This window comes from Dendrobates tinctorius, unplaced genomic scaffold, assembly GCF_039654945.1.
Source record: "Dendrobates tinctorius isolate UK_male_01 unplaced genomic scaffold, ASM3965494v1 ptg000070l, whole genome shotgun sequence".
Classification (NCBI taxonomy): domain Eukaryota; kingdom Metazoa; phylum Chordata; class Amphibia; order Anura; family Dendrobatidae; genus Dendrobates; species Dendrobates tinctorius.
In genome coordinates this window covers 72,132,232-72,151,340 of record NW_027361738.1, presented here as the reverse complement: position 1 = coordinate 72,151,340, position 19,109 = coordinate 72,132,232, and the positions used below count along the sequence as shown (strand labels likewise).

At 44.2% G+C, this 19,109-nt stretch overlaps 1 protein-coding gene across 2 annotated transcripts in view; it reads right to left on the bottom strand.

Moving 5' to 3' along the window:
* The window catches only part of HACD1 (3-hydroxyacyl-CoA dehydratase 1), a 67,670-nt gene that overhangs the window by 22,957 nt on the left and 25,604 nt on the right, over positions 1–19,109 (bottom strand). For both annotated transcript variants that reach the window (XM_073581873.1, XM_073581872.1), the window contains exons 2-4: positions 5,199–5,316; positions 1,494–1,512; positions 818–906 (exon numbers count right to left, since the gene is read on the bottom strand). In XM_073581873.1, coding sequence (XP_073437974.1) covers positions 818–906; positions 1,494–1,512; positions 5,199–5,316 — 226 coding nt within the window. The remainder of the gene's footprint in view (positions 1–817; positions 907–1,493; positions 1,513–5,198; positions 5,317–19,109) is intronic.

Here is a 19,109-nt window from a genome sequence, read left to right as displayed (position 1 = left end):
GACACTGCACGGACTGGCCAGTGGCTCTCCTGACCCGAGTGTGACAGCTGTATAGAAATACATGACGCTCAGGTCACAAGAGCCACCAGCCAGTCCGTGCATTGTGATGCGATCGTTGGTCATGTTACACGTCCGTCTGACTGCCCCCTTAAAGTGAGCCTGCCACATTAATTTTTAAGTTGATGTAGCCATATGTAAAGGTAGATATGTGTTGAAAAATTTTTTTTTAATGTTTTGTAGAATAAAAAAAAAAAAAAAATTCTGCAACTTTTTTCTTTTTTTTTTTTTGCATCGTTCCAGATAATTGATGCGCTTACTTCATTCTACGGATCAGTACGAGTCGAGTAATATCAAATTTATATAGTTTTTTTTTACATTATCAACCTTTGTCCAATAAAATTTGTTTCTAGGAAAAAACAAAAACAATAAAACACATTTGTTTTTAGTTCTCCATATTCTGAAATCCACAATCTCTTATTTTTCTGTCGGCGGAGCTGTATGAGGGCTTATTTTTTGAGGGATGAGTTGACATAGTGTAAAACTATAATTTGGCAGACGGTACGCACTGAAATAGCACAGAAAGAGAACTTAAATATCCTCCAATAATAGAAAACAGCAAAAGAGCAAAAAGGTTTACTCGTCCAGGCCTCAAGACGGTACGCGCACCAAAATTCAAAAATGAAACTTTTTTGCTGCGTTTTTTTTTTTTTTTTCAAAATTGTGTAAAAAAAAAAAATTGTCGGTTTATCTTAAAAAAAAAAATAAGATGCAAGGTGACAGCAATGTGTGAACGCACAGTATGAGATTTCACACCCACCTGTTTAATGCTGTTGGTAATTAACCAGACCATGAAGATTCTGGAACTGACTTGGACCCCAGTTACTAGCACCGAAGTACGCACTATTCCTTTAAAAAAAAAAAAAAGGACACAAGTTATGTAATCATGTTAAAGAAATATTCTGCGGAAGTTCCATTATAGAAAAACTCCCCCATTCATATATAGAAAGTGTCATAGAGGCTCACGTAGTATAACTACAAGCCTCAATCTCTCCATTAAAGGGTTATCTCATGAATGGCTAAAAAAAAAAAAATTAATATGCAGTATATTGCAAAATAACAAGTACTGTCCAACTATATCCATCTATAATGTGGGAAACACCATTTAATAATTTAAAGGGTTTGTCCACCAATATGATATTGATGACGTAGGCTCAAAGTAGGCCATCAATATCAGGTGTCGGACCCCAGCGATGAGCTGTGACCGGGTACGAATGTAAACACTGATTTTTTCTCCATCTTCTCCTCATCCGAGAGAATTGTATCACACATTGATTACACTCTGATCAAACTCTCAGATTAGCGTGCGATTAACATAATTGGACTGATTTTCTTGGATGAGAGAAAATACAGATGTGTGATCAAAACCTAATGTGTAAGAATCGCCTAAGTATATTTTTTGGAGCACAATGCTTAATAGAAAAGAGTATACTCACCAAGTGCGCAGTGAACCAACTGAAATAGAGAATAATGATACACGTCAGATCTGAAAATAGTCATAATTTAATAAAAATACACATACATGAAGACACTAGGGCCCTGAACAGTAAGCGAGAGTAAGATGTGCTCAATGTGGTGCCATACGCCAAGGCAAGAAACATGTTCCAGTCAGGGTTTGGATGGTCACTTTAGTAGTGTAAATTATGATGAATTTGCCGGCTGCATTCACCCATGCACTTTTCCACTATTTCCTTTCTAATTCATCCCAAAAGTGATGGATAGGGTTGAGGTCCGAGCTCTGCGAGGCTGGTCATATTCTTCACCACGGAACTCCATCAACCATGACTTTATAGACTTTGTGGTCATGGGGAATAGAAAAGTTCTTTCCCCGAACTGAGTTGGAACTCACAAAGTTGGAAGCTACAATTGTCCACAATGTCTTGTTTGATGAAGGATTAAGACTTTTCTTCTCTGGAACTAAGGAGCCGAAGTCAACCCTAGAAAAACAATCCGATAGCCTTATCCCTCCTCCATCAAACAGTACAATACAGTCAAGTAGGTAACATTCTCCTGGCGTTCGCCAAACACAGACTCGTCCATCAGACTCCTGATAGATAAGCGTGATCCATCACTACACAGGACACGTTTCAACCACTTCAGAGTCCAATGGCGGCTGTTTTACACCACTCTATTCAGCACTTGGCATTGTGCTTGATGATATAAGGCTGCATGCAGCTGCTCGGCCATGAAGCTCCAAGTGTTATACACCAGGGAGCAAGGGGCCGAATGTATACACTGGTGGCGAGGGATTGGATGTTATACACCGGCGGTGAGGGATTGGATGTTATACACCAGGGAGCGAGGGGCCGGATGTATACACTCGCGATGAAGGATTGGATGTTATAGACCGGGGAGCGAGGAGTCAGATCTTATACACCGGTGGTTAGGGATTGGATGTTATACACCGGCGAGTGAGGGGCCGGATGTATACACCGGCGATGAGGGATTGGATGGTATACACCAGGGAGCAATTAGTCACATGTTATACACCGGTGGTGAGGGATTGGATGTTATACACCGGGGAGCGAGGGGCTGGATATATACACCGGGGAGCGAGGGGCCAGATGTATATGTAGCGCCCCCAGGAGTATGGTCGCCACAGTGGCATTGCCTTCCTCCTAGGGAGTGTGATGTCATGCTTGGAAGCAATAAAGGATCTCTCTGGCAGTTAACCACAACACATAACACAGTTTCCATTCCAGGTCAGCAGAGGGAGCTCTGAACCAAAACTGGGGGAGGAGCTACTCTCTGGGGGCCAGGAGGGAAAATGAGAGGGAGTTCGTGTGAGGAGGGTAACGTTTGTGGACGTGGAGGAGAAGAGCTGGGAGATTGAGCAGAGAGTTCAGGCTCACTCCCAGCTATAGCGCATGATCTGGAGCCCGGTCTCCAAGGCTGTACGGACACTGATGGTCCTGCAACAGAAACCGGAGGAATAGGAAGCTGTAAATGCTCTATTCCCACATAAGACTCGGAGGCACAACAGCGACGTGTGAGCCAGAAGAGGAAGGATACAGCTGTCTGCCATATGAGGAAGTTCTAAAGAGAATAAGCAAGTGGAACTTCAGTGTAACACAGTACTGGAAGTACCTAAAAATAAGCGCTAGGAAGGAGACTACACAACCCATCTGCATAGAGAGATTCCTAAGTTGCTTCCAGGCTAGCCAACTCCTGTGCCATCTGTAATCTGGACCCTGGACTGCATTTGCCAAGCAAAGTAAAGATAAAGAAACTGCACCCTGTTGTGTCCTTGCCTTCTTCCTGCAACCCCGTCAGCACTGCTTCATCCCTGTGCCAGACACTGCACCCTCTTCCTCAACACCTATCCTCACTGCCCTGGGATTACAGCTCTACCTGTGGGGAGCCAATACACCTTGCTGCCTTACACCATCTGTCCCAGAGGATCTGCCGGCAGCGTCGGCTTAACCCCCTATTTGACGAGCACCACAGGTGGCGTCACAAATCATTCACTCATAAACTTTATTCCATCACTTAACCCCTTTTACATGGGCGCCCAGGGCCACGGACCGGGTGACCGCTGCTGTGACATTCCCCTTTGAGAGACCGGTCCGGTACCGAGTACCCCACAGCCCTGGGAGGGTGACCCATATACACCGGGGAGCAAAGGGCCGGATGTTATACAGCGGGGAGCGAGGGGTCGGATGTTATACACTGGGAAACGAGGGACAGGATGTTATACACTGGCGGCGAGGAATTGGATGTTATATACTGGGGAGCGATGGACCAGATGTTATACACCGACGGTGAGGGATTGGATATTATACACTGGGGAGTGATGGACCAGATGTTATACACCAGTGGTGAGGGATTGGATGTTGTACACTGAGGAGCGATGGACCAGATGTTATACACCGGCGATGAGGGATTGGATGTTATACACCAGGGAGCGAGGGGCAGGATGTAAACACCCACGATGAAGGATTGAATGTTATACACCGGGGAGCGAGGAGTCAGATCTTATACACCGGCGGTTAGGGATTGGATGTTATACACCGGCGAGTGAGGGGCCGGATGTATACACCGGCGATGAGGGATTGGATGGTATACACCAGGGAGCAAGGAGTCACATGTTATACACCGGTGGTGAGGGATTGGATGTTATACATCGGGGAGCGAGGGGCCGGATACATACACCGGGGAGCGAGGGGCCAGATGTTTACACCGGGGAGCGAGGGGTCAGGTATTATATACCAGCGGTGAGGGATTTTAATGTTATACACTGGGGAGCAAGGGATTGGATGTTACACACCGGGGGGGGGTGAGGGGCTGAGTGTTATACACTGGGGGGGGCGAGGGGGCAGATGTTTATACACCGGGGTGAGGGGTTGGTTGTTATACACTGGGAAGCAATGGTGACTGATGTTATACACTGGATGCAATGGGACTGAATCAGAATCCTGAATTCAATGATTACGGTAAGTAGTGAGGCCAGATATTGTTCTCCATAAATTGAATGCGGACACAAAATCTGATTATTGAGTTCAGGTGTCAGACACACACAATGCATGCAGTTGCATAACATCAAGCACAGGTCCATGCAGTCTCCATAAATAAACACTGGTAGTCCCATGTTTCCAATTGGCCCCTATCATTTAAGGTGCACCATGCCTAGTGTTAGCAGCCCACCACTGGACACTAGAGCAGCGGAAATTCGTTCTCTGAAGTGATGAACATCCTTTCCCTATCTGGACATGTGATGAATGAATCTGCATGTGGTGAACCCCTGGGAAATGCATAGTACGTGATTTTCAGGGTTTCGCCCCTTATTTGTAGTGAATGGTAAAAGTAACATTATATCACAAAATGACCTTTCACACAGCCATATGCTTCCAAGGCCCATAAAGGCACGGTTGGACGGGTTTGGTGTGGAAAAATCGAGTGACTTCACAATATCCCTATCACATAACTATCCAACAATTATGGGACAAAATAGTACACGGATTGTGAATGTACCGTAATTCCCACATCACTTTCAAAATCTTGTAGAAAACCTTGACGGAAGAGTGGATGTACTGTTATCCCCTGCGGATTTTACCTTTGCAAATTTGAAAGTAAAATCTGCAGCAATTCTACCCCGTGTGGACATCTACATTCAACACACCAAGCAATAGCAAGCGATTTACCTCAAGTAAAGCAAATGTCTGGAAAAATTTAAGTGTCTTCTGAATAGTCTTGTACAGCCCCTTGTGTGTTCCTTTTTCAATGTAGAAGCGACACATAGCGATGGCAAGGACCAGCCACCTGCAAACATTCAAGTTTCACAAAATTACGTTTTTGAAATATTCAGACTTCTGTTTCCACGTGGTGTTACATGATTCTAAAGAACGGCATCGTATCAAGTTGTAGAGGAACACCATGGTCAAAACTGATCCCGTGTTCGTGTCCTTGTGTCGAGACTGCGAGGAGGAGCAACGACACAAGGATCCTCTCTCCTCTCCCTCTGTAATAAGTACAACAGTTTATGACTTCACCTAGAATGAAATTCTATTTATTCAGAGCCATAACGTCTGATGTCTCTCTTGGTCATCTGGAGTCAAGGTACCGTAATGCACCAGATAAGTGACATTTTTGGCTATAGTACAGTCATTACCGTTTTTCTGGCATTTTCCACTCGGAAGACACTCTGTACTTTACAATACAAGTCAATGAAAGAGCTCAAAAGACGCCTGGACGTGTTCTGGAGCGTTTTGCCAGTGTTTTGCCTTAAAAGAAAATGCAACTGATTTCTTCAATATTCAATGGAGTGAAAAAAAAAATGACTGGAAAACAAAACCATCCAAAAAACACTCAGGAAATGACAGAAAAAAACAACACAAAAGACACATTAATAAGAAAAACTCCAGAGTTTTCTGAAGCGTCTTCTTCTTGAAAAACTCGATGGTTCGCCTGAGTTTAAAAGATGTTGTGCGCACACAGCCGTAATGTTGTTTTACGGTTGTTGTTTTTTTTTCACTGAATTGAATAATAAAGAAACTGCTATGGTTTTTTTTTAAGAAAGATCAATGGCAAAACAATCCAAAAAAAAATCCGGTCATCTTCTGGGCGTCGTTTGAACTTGGAGAGTGTTTCCCGAGCTGAAAACGCCAGAAGAATGGTCGGGTCACTTCTTTTAACCACTTAGCGGTTTTTATAAACCCGAAGGGGTTAAAGCATGTTCAAAAGCCTTAACATGTGCACAGCAAGTCGCTTTTACGCAGAAATGCATGCGTTCAGTCTTTTGAACGTTTTTTTGATAGGTTTTTCAGAATGTTTCTGTGGTAGAGTACATCTGAAAAAAAAAAGTCGTTCGGTGCATGTTGAGGAGTTTTTGTTGCAGAAACTGAACCGAAAGTTAAGTGGAAACCGTTTTTATTTTACTCAAAAATGCTGATGGTTCTGTTTTGTTTCCTCTCAAAAAGCCTAGTAAAAACCTAGTGGACGCAGAGTATATTTTCAGGACTTTTTTTTATAGCCTTTTCATTAGACAGTGCCTAGTGTGGAGCATTTTCCATAAGGATACGAACGATTCTTAGTTTCTTTTCTCACAACAGTTTAAAAAAAAAAATGAAAACCTGAAGAAAAACAATCAAAAAGTTGAACTTTGTGACCAGCAAACTGATTTTACAATACAAATGAATAGGTAGAATCTTTTAAGCATTTTTGACCAACTGTTTTGTGTTTTTCCAGAGAGGACCTGCTCCAAAAGAATGGATGTATATGGTCGTGATCAAGTACAAATAATGGTGCTGTAATTCAAACTCAATTATTCCTTATACAGGCGGCCGACCATTGAAAAAGTTCCAAGTTGTCAAATTGTACAGGTTAGAAGATTACCTGTGACCTTCCATACCAATCAGATATTAGAATGTTTAAGCACACACTAGAAACACACCATGAATGACCCAAAACTACCAGTCAGGGAGGTTAGTATGAGTTTTTTTTATTTTTATTATTTTATTAATGACTACTTGTTATATTAACATCAAAAGCGTATATGATTATTTGTTTTAGGCTGAAAATATTTAGCAATTTAATTTATCCAGAGGAGGCAAAATAATAACTGGCAATATAACGTCCTGTCCTGCTCATCTGATAGACGCAGCATCCTAATTAAGAGCTACATTGAAAGGGCATGCAGGCTTGACGCTAGCTACTCCACATTCCATATTCCAGTGGTTGTTCTGGTCTTCACCCTTTAAGTGCAGGGATCCGGACAGAACAGGGACCCCAAGGCTCAGGCCACGGAGTCAACAGATGTTCGGTGGTGCAGGATGCAAACAGATAGGTCCAGGAGCCGGGTCAGAGCCATGAGGATAGTTCAGGACCAAAATTTTAAGGCAGGAGAGTAGTCAAAAGCAACAACCCAAGGTCAAAAGTCAGAAATGTCAACTGGATCGCAAATCAGGATATTCACTGAAGCTAGTCAAATTATAACTGGCAGTGGCAGCAGACTTTCAGGAGCTTAAATAGTTTTCAGCCTGGCCCAGGTCAAACAGGAGAAAGCAAACACCATCAAAAGTTAACTCTTCATCTCCCATCACAGACGGAACTACGAGTCCCAGAGAACAGTGAACAAGAGTTGTTGCCTTACATAGCCTGCAACAAGTGTGCTGCTCCATCTGCTGACAGAAGCAGAGACAGGATGGGTAGGCACCAGAACAGATGTCTCAATAGATTGAGATTAGAGCTCTTTCCCCCCCACATAAATAGCTCTAAATCTCCTGCATAGACAAAGGGTTACATAATAGAAATTATGTTGCCTGCAGACACCCTAGAGGGGGCTTAGAAAAATGGAACTTTGACCTCGAAACGGTGGAGATTCCCTTTAATTCTACAGCCAGTGGAAGATTTTATGACTGTATGTAAACATAAGTTATTTTTTAGATTCCATAAAACGTATTGCAATATTATACAAGAAAACACAAATCTATGATTTCAGAGACAACTGGAAGCCTGTATTTGTCAGATATACCAACATTTATCACGTCACCTGATAACGGATACGTGCTGCAGAGCAGGGTGCCGTCAATGGGCTCCGCACATGATGATACTATACGGGGTGTAAATGTAAATTACTGCTCTATGCGAAACCAAATTTATGATATCATATTATTATATAACATATAATAATTCTGAACATTTATCATGGTTTCCCAACCAGGAGGCCACTGCCCCAAGGGGCGCTGCAACACTCTGGTTCAAAATGGTGTCGGGAGCCCGAGTACCGCTGATTTATTATTATATTGCCTCTGTGGGTACAATTGAATGCAGCAGAGGGACTGGAAAAAAGTGATATTCAGTGTTCTGTCTGGTGCCATCACATCTTCTCCTAGATCACACTGGTGATACAATCATGTCACTGTGCCACAGGGGCCACAGTGTATTTTTTCTTTACATTCGGGGGCACAGTATTTTTTTTTTATTTTCAGGGTAGTCCTGAATATAAGGTATTTTTTTATACCGTATTTTTTTCTTAATTTTCAGGAGGCACAGTGTATTTTTTATATTCAGGGGCGCATTGTATTTTTTTTTTCTTTATATTTTGAAGTCACAGTATATGTTATTTTTATATTCACATTTATACATTTCCAACTTTTAAAAAAGTTGCACCAAAAGTGAAAGGTGACTCCAGTATAAAGGTGGCATAAAAAGTGGAAAAAGCTAGAAAGAAATGTTATATAGATAAAGATGTGACAGATTTACCAACCGCTGTGTGGCCCTTTGATAAATTTGGCACAAATAATCACAGTGCAGCTACAAGCAAAACTGACTAAAAAAATTATCACACATTGGAATTCCACCCTATTTTTGCATTGTATTCAGAACTCAACCCCCTACAAATACTCTAGTAATACTCTAGTAAAACTCTCTGCTTTCGTAGTGTGAGGACTAGGGCCCTGCAAGCTTTGGACACACTGATGATACTCAATTTTTAAGAAACAGTAAGAGTTCAGTATGAGCGCTCTTCTTTTTATACAGTCCTCCAAATCAATGGCAACTAATCAACATGTAGTACAGTCTCTGATTTCAAAGGGGTTGTCCACTACTTAGTAACAGATTGTTAATGGGCCCTTGATGGTGTAAAAAAACACTGGAGTGAGTATTGTTTTGTTTTTTTTCACCACCTTGAGCCCATTAATAATGTGGTATAAAATAATGGATTACCTATTTAAATAGTTATAACTTCTTAGACTGGAAGTGTTCACACAGTCATTGGGTACAATCCAAGACAATAGGCTTACTAATAATACTGTTTCATGTACGCCAGGTGCCCTTTCAGAGTTGCAATGTCCCTCTGTAATTGCTTATCTTTGTGGGCTGAGCTATTCTTTATTTAAATTTTTAATTTAATGGCCTTCAGCTCGATCTCGAGGCATGGCGACTTGAAGGATGAACACTCTACTCTATAGGAAAATCAATCTTGTATTAGCCTAGATAGGTCCACCTGGGTCTTCTCCACTGTTATCTTAATAGTATCAAGCCATCAGGTTACTGGTCTTCCTCTTCGCCTTGCTTCTTCTATTCGTCTGACCATGATGTCCTTCTCCAGTGATTGCATGATGTGTCCAAAGTAGGCAAGTTGAAGCTTGGTGATCTTTGCTTCGAGTGACGTCTGCCTTGATTTGTTCTAAAATAGAATTGTAGGTTCTTCTTGCCATCCATGGTATTAATAATATACTTCTCCAACACCACATTTCGAAGGCATTGAATCTTCTTTCTTTATCTTCAAGGTTTTGCATCCATATGTTACTAGAGTAAAGACCAAACTACGTACGAGCCATGTCTTCATCGCCAGTGAAATGTCTAGCGACTTCACTGTTGATTTGACCATACTGTAGCTATTCTCCTGTTGTCTTCTGATGTTACTGCGTCTTGGGTGATCATTAATGCAAGTAGGTTCAAGTCTTTTCCCTTTCAGTTCGTCCCCATCCATCTCAAATGTGTCCCGGACTGGTTGTACCTGGCAGTAGTCAATATTTTTGTCTACTTTGTGTTGTATTTCAATGTGACTCCTTTACGGGAGTCACATTACTGCGCGGAAGAAAGGCCTGGCAATCCACTTCCGTATTATGACAGGAAAACTTGACGGAGAGTGCGGCTATTCTCATATACTCTAATATCAGTTGTACTCACATCTTCGAATAATTAATGGTATTCATACTATGTAAGGATCACGGTCTGAGTGACATTCACCATAGTCAATAGAACTTGTCTGGCCTGCATGGCACGTAGGGCTTGAGCTACAGATTGCCCTTCCTTGTGGCCCCTATTAATTCTTGACTAGTACCAATTGGTAAGGATATTAAGGATGCATGTCTTTCCAGCAGTGCATAGTGTGTCTCCTTTACACAGTCAGCTTGCCCAGGTAGAACCAGTAACACCTTCTGAATTTGGCACTGCTTCAGTGTCTTCTGCAAGGCCATCCATGTTTACTGCTGGAGACACATATTCAGTATTTTAGTCTAAACCAACTGGTCATCTAGTTCCGATCAAGAACATTGGAGTCCACTACATCCTCCACCACCGTCAGTCACACCTTACATTGGTCTCAGCCCCAAATTGAAATTTCCAGGGATAGGCATTGGTAGGCTATTCGTAGTAGTAGAGTGTACCCCAAGATGCTCTTCCATCACACTGCACAGATGAGAATTGTGCTTTAAACACTGTTAGGGACAGTTGTGATTTAAGACCCAGTGTCTACCAAAGAGAATAACTTAACTCAAATAAACTTGGCCATAACTATAGGAAATTCCTCAGCTAAGTCTTTTGTGTCTATCAGAGAGCATGGGTCAAAAGTTTCTCCAGCAGTCTCCAGATTAAAGGCCCGTTACACACAGCGATATTGTGAACAATATCGTTGCAACGTCACCAGTTTGGTGACGTTGCAGCGATGTCGAAACGACATCGTTGCTTGTGACATGTAACAACGATCAACGATCAGTTGGCTGATCGTTAATCGTTGCCTAATGGTCTGGGCCATAATTCTGTCGTTGGTCTCCCACTGGGCAGCACACATCGCTGCGTGTGACAGTGAGAGACCAACGATCAGCGACGTTGGGAGCTGGTATCCAGGGTAAACAGCGGGTATCTAAGAGCCGTGCGGCTCTCAGTTACCCGCTGTTTACCTTGGATACCAGCTTGCTCGCTGGTCCTGATCGCTGGTGAGTCTGTCTATGTGACAGCTCACCAGCGATCAGTAACTATGTCCCAGCGATACCATCCACGTCCGATCCTTGGTGGGATCGCTGGGACATTGAAGCGTGTAATGGGGCCCTAAGCCTTATTGGTTAGCAGTCGTGTCACAGAGGGGCTGAGTGTTATGTCTTACTTCACTAGCCTCCTTCACTTAGCTGATGGCAAACTGGCATCTGTCCAGGCCCGGTTTCTGGAGCAGTACTTTGTCTTTTTGCAGTGCTTAGGTTTTTCTTTTTACCATTTCCTTCAAGGATTTAATTTTCATGTGTCTTTTTCCGACACCACTTCTACCCATTGAGTTGCAGCGACTGTCCTAAATCTTTTTCTTTAATTTCTGCTTCCATCAGCACCCGGTATACCATGAGACCAGATTCCTATTCCAACTTTTCTCGCAGTGCGCTCCGCAGAGGCTGACTGCTTACCCTTAGGATAAACTGGCTTGTAGGCACAACATCAACTTCCCGGAAAGTCATGGTCCACTGCTCTTCTTTACGTTTCAGTGTCACGATTAAATCTTGGAGACCATTAACGAATTGGGGCTACATTTCACTTTCTTTTTGGTGATGGACAAAGAACTGTTTTCCAAGCAGATCTACAAACGGTATTATCCAAGACATGTGAAAAGTTATTGAATGTCTTCTTGTGCCTTTCTTGAAGAAACAACACTGTCCTTACTGCTTCACTTTTTAGCATATTGGGGGCTAGTTTTGTCTTCAAATCTCATTAAACCTGAGTGGGTGGTTGAGAAAGTCTCCTACCGGTACCATGGGATGAAATGGAGGAAGATGCAGCTCCTTCAGTCATCATGCTGATATCCTACTCTACCGCGCTGTGCCAAGTTGTAATGTGAGGACTGACGCTATGCAAGCTGAGGTTAACTCGTCCTTCTCTTTCACTTCCAAGACGCTATACAAATGACAAGTTCACTATGAGTCCAAGTCTTAAAATACAGTCCAACAAATGAGTAGTAATTAGTAAACATGAAGTACAGTTTTCAAACTTAAACGATGGACAGTCCTTAAGCTGCCACTATCTTTATCTATGATCTAGGACAATATACCACAACAGAACCATGTCCAACCTTACTATTGCCCTCAGATCATGCATGCTTCCTTGGCACATGGGTTTACATTGCTGTACCCCAGGCTGATGCACTTTTAGAAAGAGTATGTTCCCGGCCCTCAAACTGAAATACAATCATTTATTTAATGGGAACAAGTCAAAACATAGTCAAAATTCATGTTCCCGGTCATGGCATGGATATTAAAGTAATATCATAACATAAAACTTTCTATTACTGTAATGATGTGTCCCTGTTAAAGTAAAAGATTGGATTTTAATTTGAGTTCTGGGAATATATTCTCTATGAAAGTGACTTTACAATTAATCATGTTGTTGGTACACCAGGTGCCCTTTCAATATTGCAATGTCTCTCTGCATTTGCCTAGCTTGGCTGGCTTCGATGTTCTTCTCTGATTCTGTTTGACCCTTACACCTGGAGGAAAACACAGGAATCCGGCCATTTTGAAGCTACTGAACTAGATCCCTTCTTACGTGTATCTTCAAAAATACCGAATGTACACTGACGAGCAAAAGGGTAACAATGTTTTGAACTTTTGACTTTCAGGTTCCATATCTCACCATCTACTGCTGCTTCGAATTTGAGACTACCATCATTTTATAGACAACCAACTTGGCTACTTGGCTATCTCATACATAAATTTGACTTGCAACTATTTAGCTTATGATTAGTTATGACAGTTCTTGTCATGTCCCTGCATGGTAGTGAAGGTAGTCTCACATTCGAAGCTGTAGTGGATGGCAGTAGTGGACATGTCATTGGGACAACTTGGAGATGTAAGAGGGACCACATCTGCCTCCAAAACATGTGGAATTGTACATTATGATAAGCTATTGGTCTGCAAAGGGTTCATATATTGTTCTTGCACAGGGGGGTATTATCTGTCTGAGTCCATCAGTGGTAGATGGTGAGATATGGCGCCTGAAAGTCAAAAGTTCAAAACATTATTACCCTTTTGCTTGTCAGTGCAGACTAGTAGACCATCTCTACTCTCTCACTGGCCTTGTTGTATTTTTGTCACTTCTCCTTTCCTTTGGGAGGCACTAATTTTTTTTTCTGCTGCTCCTAGTCCTGTACAAACTGCACCCTGTTATGAATGGGTCACCGAGGAGAAAAAGGCAAAACAAGCTAAGTCACAGAAAACCAGAGAGGTTGGTAACTATGCAGATTGCAGATCCCTGACCTTACCACACAACTAGCAGCAGCCGTGGAGCGTGCCTACGATGTTCCTATATGCCTCGTCACGGCCGGAGGGTTAAATAAGCCTAAAGCAAGAAAAGGGAAAACTAACTGCCCTAGAGCAGACCCCAAAGGAATAGATAGCCCCCACACATGTATTGACGGTGAAACAAGATGAAGGCACAAACACAGGCAGGAAAATAGGCTGAGCAAATGATGTGGCCCAAGCTAACTAGACAGGAAAGGAAAGGAGAGACACTGTCTGCAACCTGCAAAAAACCCTACAAAAATCATGTCCAACACTTCTGATAGCAAAATTAACCCTGAAGTCACTAGACTTCTACCACTATATCAGCACTCTGAAATATTCTGAGACAGAGCAAAAAGAGACCGAACTAGTAAGGGACAAAAAGCCAATTTGCAAAATACTGATAAATAAGAGTGGAAATTCAGCACAGCCCCCAGCAGGGGCTGGCTGACCACACCAAAAAAACTGAATAAACCAACAAAATCAAGTGTGTACATTAGCAGAAAAACTTAGCTTTAGATGACTGGAACAGAGCTGAAAACCAAGAGCTGACAAGCCAGAAGGAATCACCAGCAACTGAATAGGGTGTCGGCTGTCTTAAATCCAATCTAAGACTCCTGAGATCCAATCGTCATCCTCATTCTCAGATGGCAGATTTCCACTGAACAAATCAGCCTCTCTACCTCCTGTTACCACCAGAGGGAGTCTGGAAGGAGAACTCGCAACTGGTGAACCAGAGAATGAACTCACAACAGCACCCCCTGAGGAGAATGCCAACTGCTCTGCTGTTCATTCTTCTAGTCCTTCCCCAAGAAAAAAGCTCTCTTACTCCGGTTTTCCCTTCGGTAGGTTATCCCATCTTGCCCATTTGTGGGCAGATTGTGTATTGTCTTGTGTATAGACTGCTGGATTTACACCAACAATTTACAGTATATTAGTTACTTTTCACGATAGTTTGTAACTCATGGACAAGAAAGCACAATAAGTGCAAAACATCCAAATAATCCAATGATTCTGAAGCTTCCTTCGATGCTGAATTTGGAGCAAGTAATTTGAGAAATAATTAGAGTTGAGCGAAACGGGTCGAAAAATTTCAAAAGTCGCCGACTTTTGGCAAAGTCGGGTTTCATGAAACGAAACCCGACCCTAGGATGAGGTCGGCCACGAGGTCGGCGACTTACGCGCCAAAGTCGCGTTTCAAAAGTTTGTTTTGCGCTCTTTTTCAGCCAATCAGGATCCACGGACACTGTGGGCAACGTGATGACATAGACAGGGGTCACCACCATCTTTCAGAAGGGCATGCAAGTGATTGGCTTGCTTTGGTGGGCGTCACAGGGGTTATCAAAAAAGGGCATGCACGCCGGCCGCCAACTTACTTCTGCTGATCTTAGCATCGGGAGAGGTTGCTGATTCTGTAGGGAGAGCGCTAGGCAGGGAAGAAGAAAAAAAAACTGCTTCTGCTGCTAGCGATTTTGCCTGTACAACACACCAGTCACTGTGTGTGCAGTGCAAGGGGAGGCTATATTGTGGTGGATCAGCGGTGTTGGTTGTTAGGCTGCCTTCTAAGGCTTCCTGACAGCTGCATTGCTGTTTCCCCACTGCTCTGCAAACTGCTTTTTTAAAAGCAATCCCAATTTTTTTTTTTGTCCTGCTGAGGTACTGAGCGTGCATTTTTTCACACCATACAGCGTCAGTGGGTTCACACAATCCAAAAGTGTCCAGTGTCCACTAGTGTCTGCAGAAATTCAAAATCTCTCTTATCCTGTAGTCACTTTTTTCACACCTGTGCCATCGAGCCTGTGACATAGCGCTCTGATATTCAGTGGGCCTCACACAATCCAAAAGTGTCCAGTGTCCACTAGTGTCTGCAGAAATTCAAAATCTCCCTTATCCTGTAGTCACTTTTTTCACACCTGTGCCATCGAGCCTGTGACATAGCGCTCTAATATTCAGTGGGCCTCACACAATCCAAAAGTGTCCAGTGTCCACTAGTGTGTGCAGAAATTCAAAATCTCCCTTATCCTGTAGTCACTTTTTTCGCACCTGTGACATCGAGCCTGTGACATAGCGCTCTGATATTCAGTGGGCCTCACACAGTCCAAAAGTGTCCAGTGTTCGTCCACTAGTGTCTGCAGAAATTCAAAATCTCCCTTATCCTGTAGTCACTTTTTTCACACCTGTGCCATCGAGCCTGTGACATAGCGCTCTGATATTCAGTGGGCCTCACACAATCCAAAAGTGTCCAGTGTCCACTAGTGTCTGCAGAAATTCAAAATCTCCCAGAAATTCAAAATCTCCCTTATCCTGTAGTCACTTTTTTCACACCTGTGCCATCGAGCCTGTGACATAGCACTGTGATATTCAGTGGGCCTCACACAATCCAAGTGTCCAGTGTCCACAAGTGTCTGCAGAAATTCAAAATCTCCCTTATCCTGTAGTCACTTTTTTCACACCTGTGCCATCGAGCCTGTGACATAGCGCTCTGATATTCAGTGGGCCTCACACAATCCAAAAGTGTCCAGTGTCCACTAGTGTCTGCAGAAATTCAAAATCTCCCTTATCCTGTAGTCACTTTTTTCACACCTGTGCCATCGAGCCTGTGACATAGCGCTCTGATATTCAGTGGGCCTCACACAATCCAAAAGTGTCCAGTGTCCACAAGTGTCTGCAGAAATTCAAAATCTCCCCTGTCCTATAGACACCTTGTACCTTGTTTTACATTACTATATAGTTTGTTGGATTTTGTCTACATTTCTACCAAAAATGAGGAAGGCTGGTGGAAGAGGCCGTGGAATTGGGCGGGGGTTGGCAGCTGGTAATGATGGTGTTGGTAGTGGATCTGATGGTAGTGGCAAGAGCAAAATAGGACCGAATGCAGGAGCCTGCGTCATCGTCTGGCTCCACAAGGCCTCGAAGGCTTAGTTTTCTAGGAGTTGGCAAACCGCTTTTAAAGCCAGAGCTTCAGGAAAAAGTTTTGTCTTACATTGCTGACTCAGCCTCCAGCTCTATCGCCTCCTCTTCTGAAGTTGTAAAAAATAAAAGCACTGAGTCGTCATTGGAGGCTCATGTTCATGAACCACACCTTTCCTTGTGTCCTTCACCCCAACCAAGATTGAAGGATGACGCAGGCCATACTACTGATTACTCCATGGAGCTGTTTTCACATACCATGCCTGGATTATCAAGTGAAATGGTGAATTACCCAGGCCAAGATGAATCTGACATGGAGTGCACTGATGCACAGCCGCTGATGGATGATTCTGCTGGTACATTCACTCAGAGCACTACATTGTCCTCGCAGTGTGTCAGAGCCAGATTCTGACCCTGATGAGACTCAGGTGCCCCTTCCCGCACACTATACCACCATACACGGTGACACAGAGGAAGGTGCACATGACATTGAAGAGGAGGTGATGGATGACCCAGTTGTTGACCCAGATTGGCATCCATTGGGGGAAGAGGGTGCTGCTTCCAATAGCTCAGATGAGGAGGAGCATCCACAGCAGACATCGACATCGCAACAGCTGTTATCTGGCAGGCCCGGAGCACTCCAAAGACAGGTTCCAAAAATCAAAAGAGTTGCTGGACAGCTTGTCCAGACGGTCAAAAGATCACAGCGTGCTTGGCCGCAAAATGTCTGCCAAAGTAGGAAGAGTGCAGTGTGGCACTTTTTTGAACAAAATCCTCATGATCAGGCCAAGGTTATCTGTAAGAAGTGCGCAAAGACCTTTAGCCGAGGGAAAAATCTGAAAAATTTGAATACCAGTTGCATGCTTAGACATTTAACCAGCATGCACTTGCAAGCGTGGACACAACACCAAACCTCAAGTGCCACATGTGCAACTGATCACAAAGAAGGTAGTCAACAACGCTACATTGTTTCCCCCACTGTAAGCCCACCGGTTAGCACAGCAGCAAATGTTGAGGTGTCGTTGCAAGGCCACAGCAGTCAGGGAATCCCACTGTTATATCAACGAAAGACTGAATCTAGGCCATCAGAAAGAACACCAACTCCATCACCATCATCAACCCTCTCTCAGTCCGCCCTGTCCACCGCTACTTCCACCATATGCAGCTCTCAAGTCCAGCTCACCCTCCCAGACACTATGAGTAGGTCAAGAAAGTACTCAGTCTCTCATCCGCGTACACTGGGTTTGAACGCCCACATTGCCAAACTAATCTCGTTTGAGATGATGCCCTATCGGTTGGTGGAAAGCGCAGCTTTCCGCGAACTCATGGCCTATGCATTACCACGCTATGACCTACCCAGTCGCCACTTCTTCTCTCGCAAAGCCATCCCAGCCCTCCACCATCATGTAAAAGACCGCATTGTCCATGCACTCAAGCAGTCAGTGAGTGGAAAGGTGCACCTCACAACTGATGCATGGTCCAGTCGGCATGGCCAGGGCCGTTACGTGTCCATCACTGCGCACTGGGTTAATGTGGTGGATGCAGGGTCCACAGGGGACAGCGGTGGTGGGACAGTGCTGCCTAGCCCACGGTATAGGAAACAGTTGGCTGTAGGCGTTCGACCCTCCTCCTCCTCCAGAAGCGAAAGCTCGTCCACAGAGCGCAGTCGTACGAGCACTCCATCTGCAGCTGCCACTGTTGCACACGAGGTGTCCCCCTATCGAGCAGCTAGTGGAAAGCGTCAGCAGGCTGTGTTGCAGATGATGTGTTTGGGCGACAGACACACCGCCGAGGTGCTGGCCGAGTACTTGAAGTGACAAACTGAGTCATGGCTGGGCAGTGTACATCTTGAGGTAGGCAAGGTAGTTAGTGATAACGGCCGTAATTTTGTGGCAGCCATAGCCCTTTCAAAACTCAGCCACATACCTTGCTTGGCTCACACCTTGAACCTGGTGGTGCAGTGTTCCTCAAAAATTATCCGGAGTTAACAGCCCTGCTCCAGAAGGTGCGAAGACTATGCGCGCACATCCGCCGGTCGCCTGTACACTCCGTTCGTATGCAGAAGCTGCAGCGATTGCTCCACCTTCCCAACCACCGCCTCATTATCGACATTGCAACATGGTGGAACTCCACCCTGCACATGGTGGAGCGGCTGTGCGAGCAGAGGCAGGCCATAATGCATTTGTGGGAGGATACACGGCCAGGCACTTTGAGAGCAGACATGGAGTTGACAGGTGTGCAGTGGTCGAAGCTGAAAGACCTCTGTAAAGTCCTTCAGTGTTTTGAGGAATGCACACGGCTGGTAAGCGCAGACGACGCCATCCTAAGCATGAGCATCCCACCTATGCGTCTGCTCATGCAAACTTTGACGCACCTTAAGGAGCAGGCGTCTGCAGCCAATGTTGATGAGGAGGAAGAGGAGGAGGGAATCCTTGATGACATTCAGCCATTGTCTGCTCAGGGACCTCTCCTGGACGAGGTGGAGGAAGAAGAGGAGGAGGAGGATGATGATGGGGATGATTACTTAGGGGAGGAGGATGCATCTCGTGGGGCAAGTGTAAATGTTGGCTTGGCAAGGTCTGGTACAGGGTTTGTGCGTGACTGGAATGATGTGGATTTGCCAGAAAGTGCTCCTCCACCCAGCACTCGCAGTGCATCATT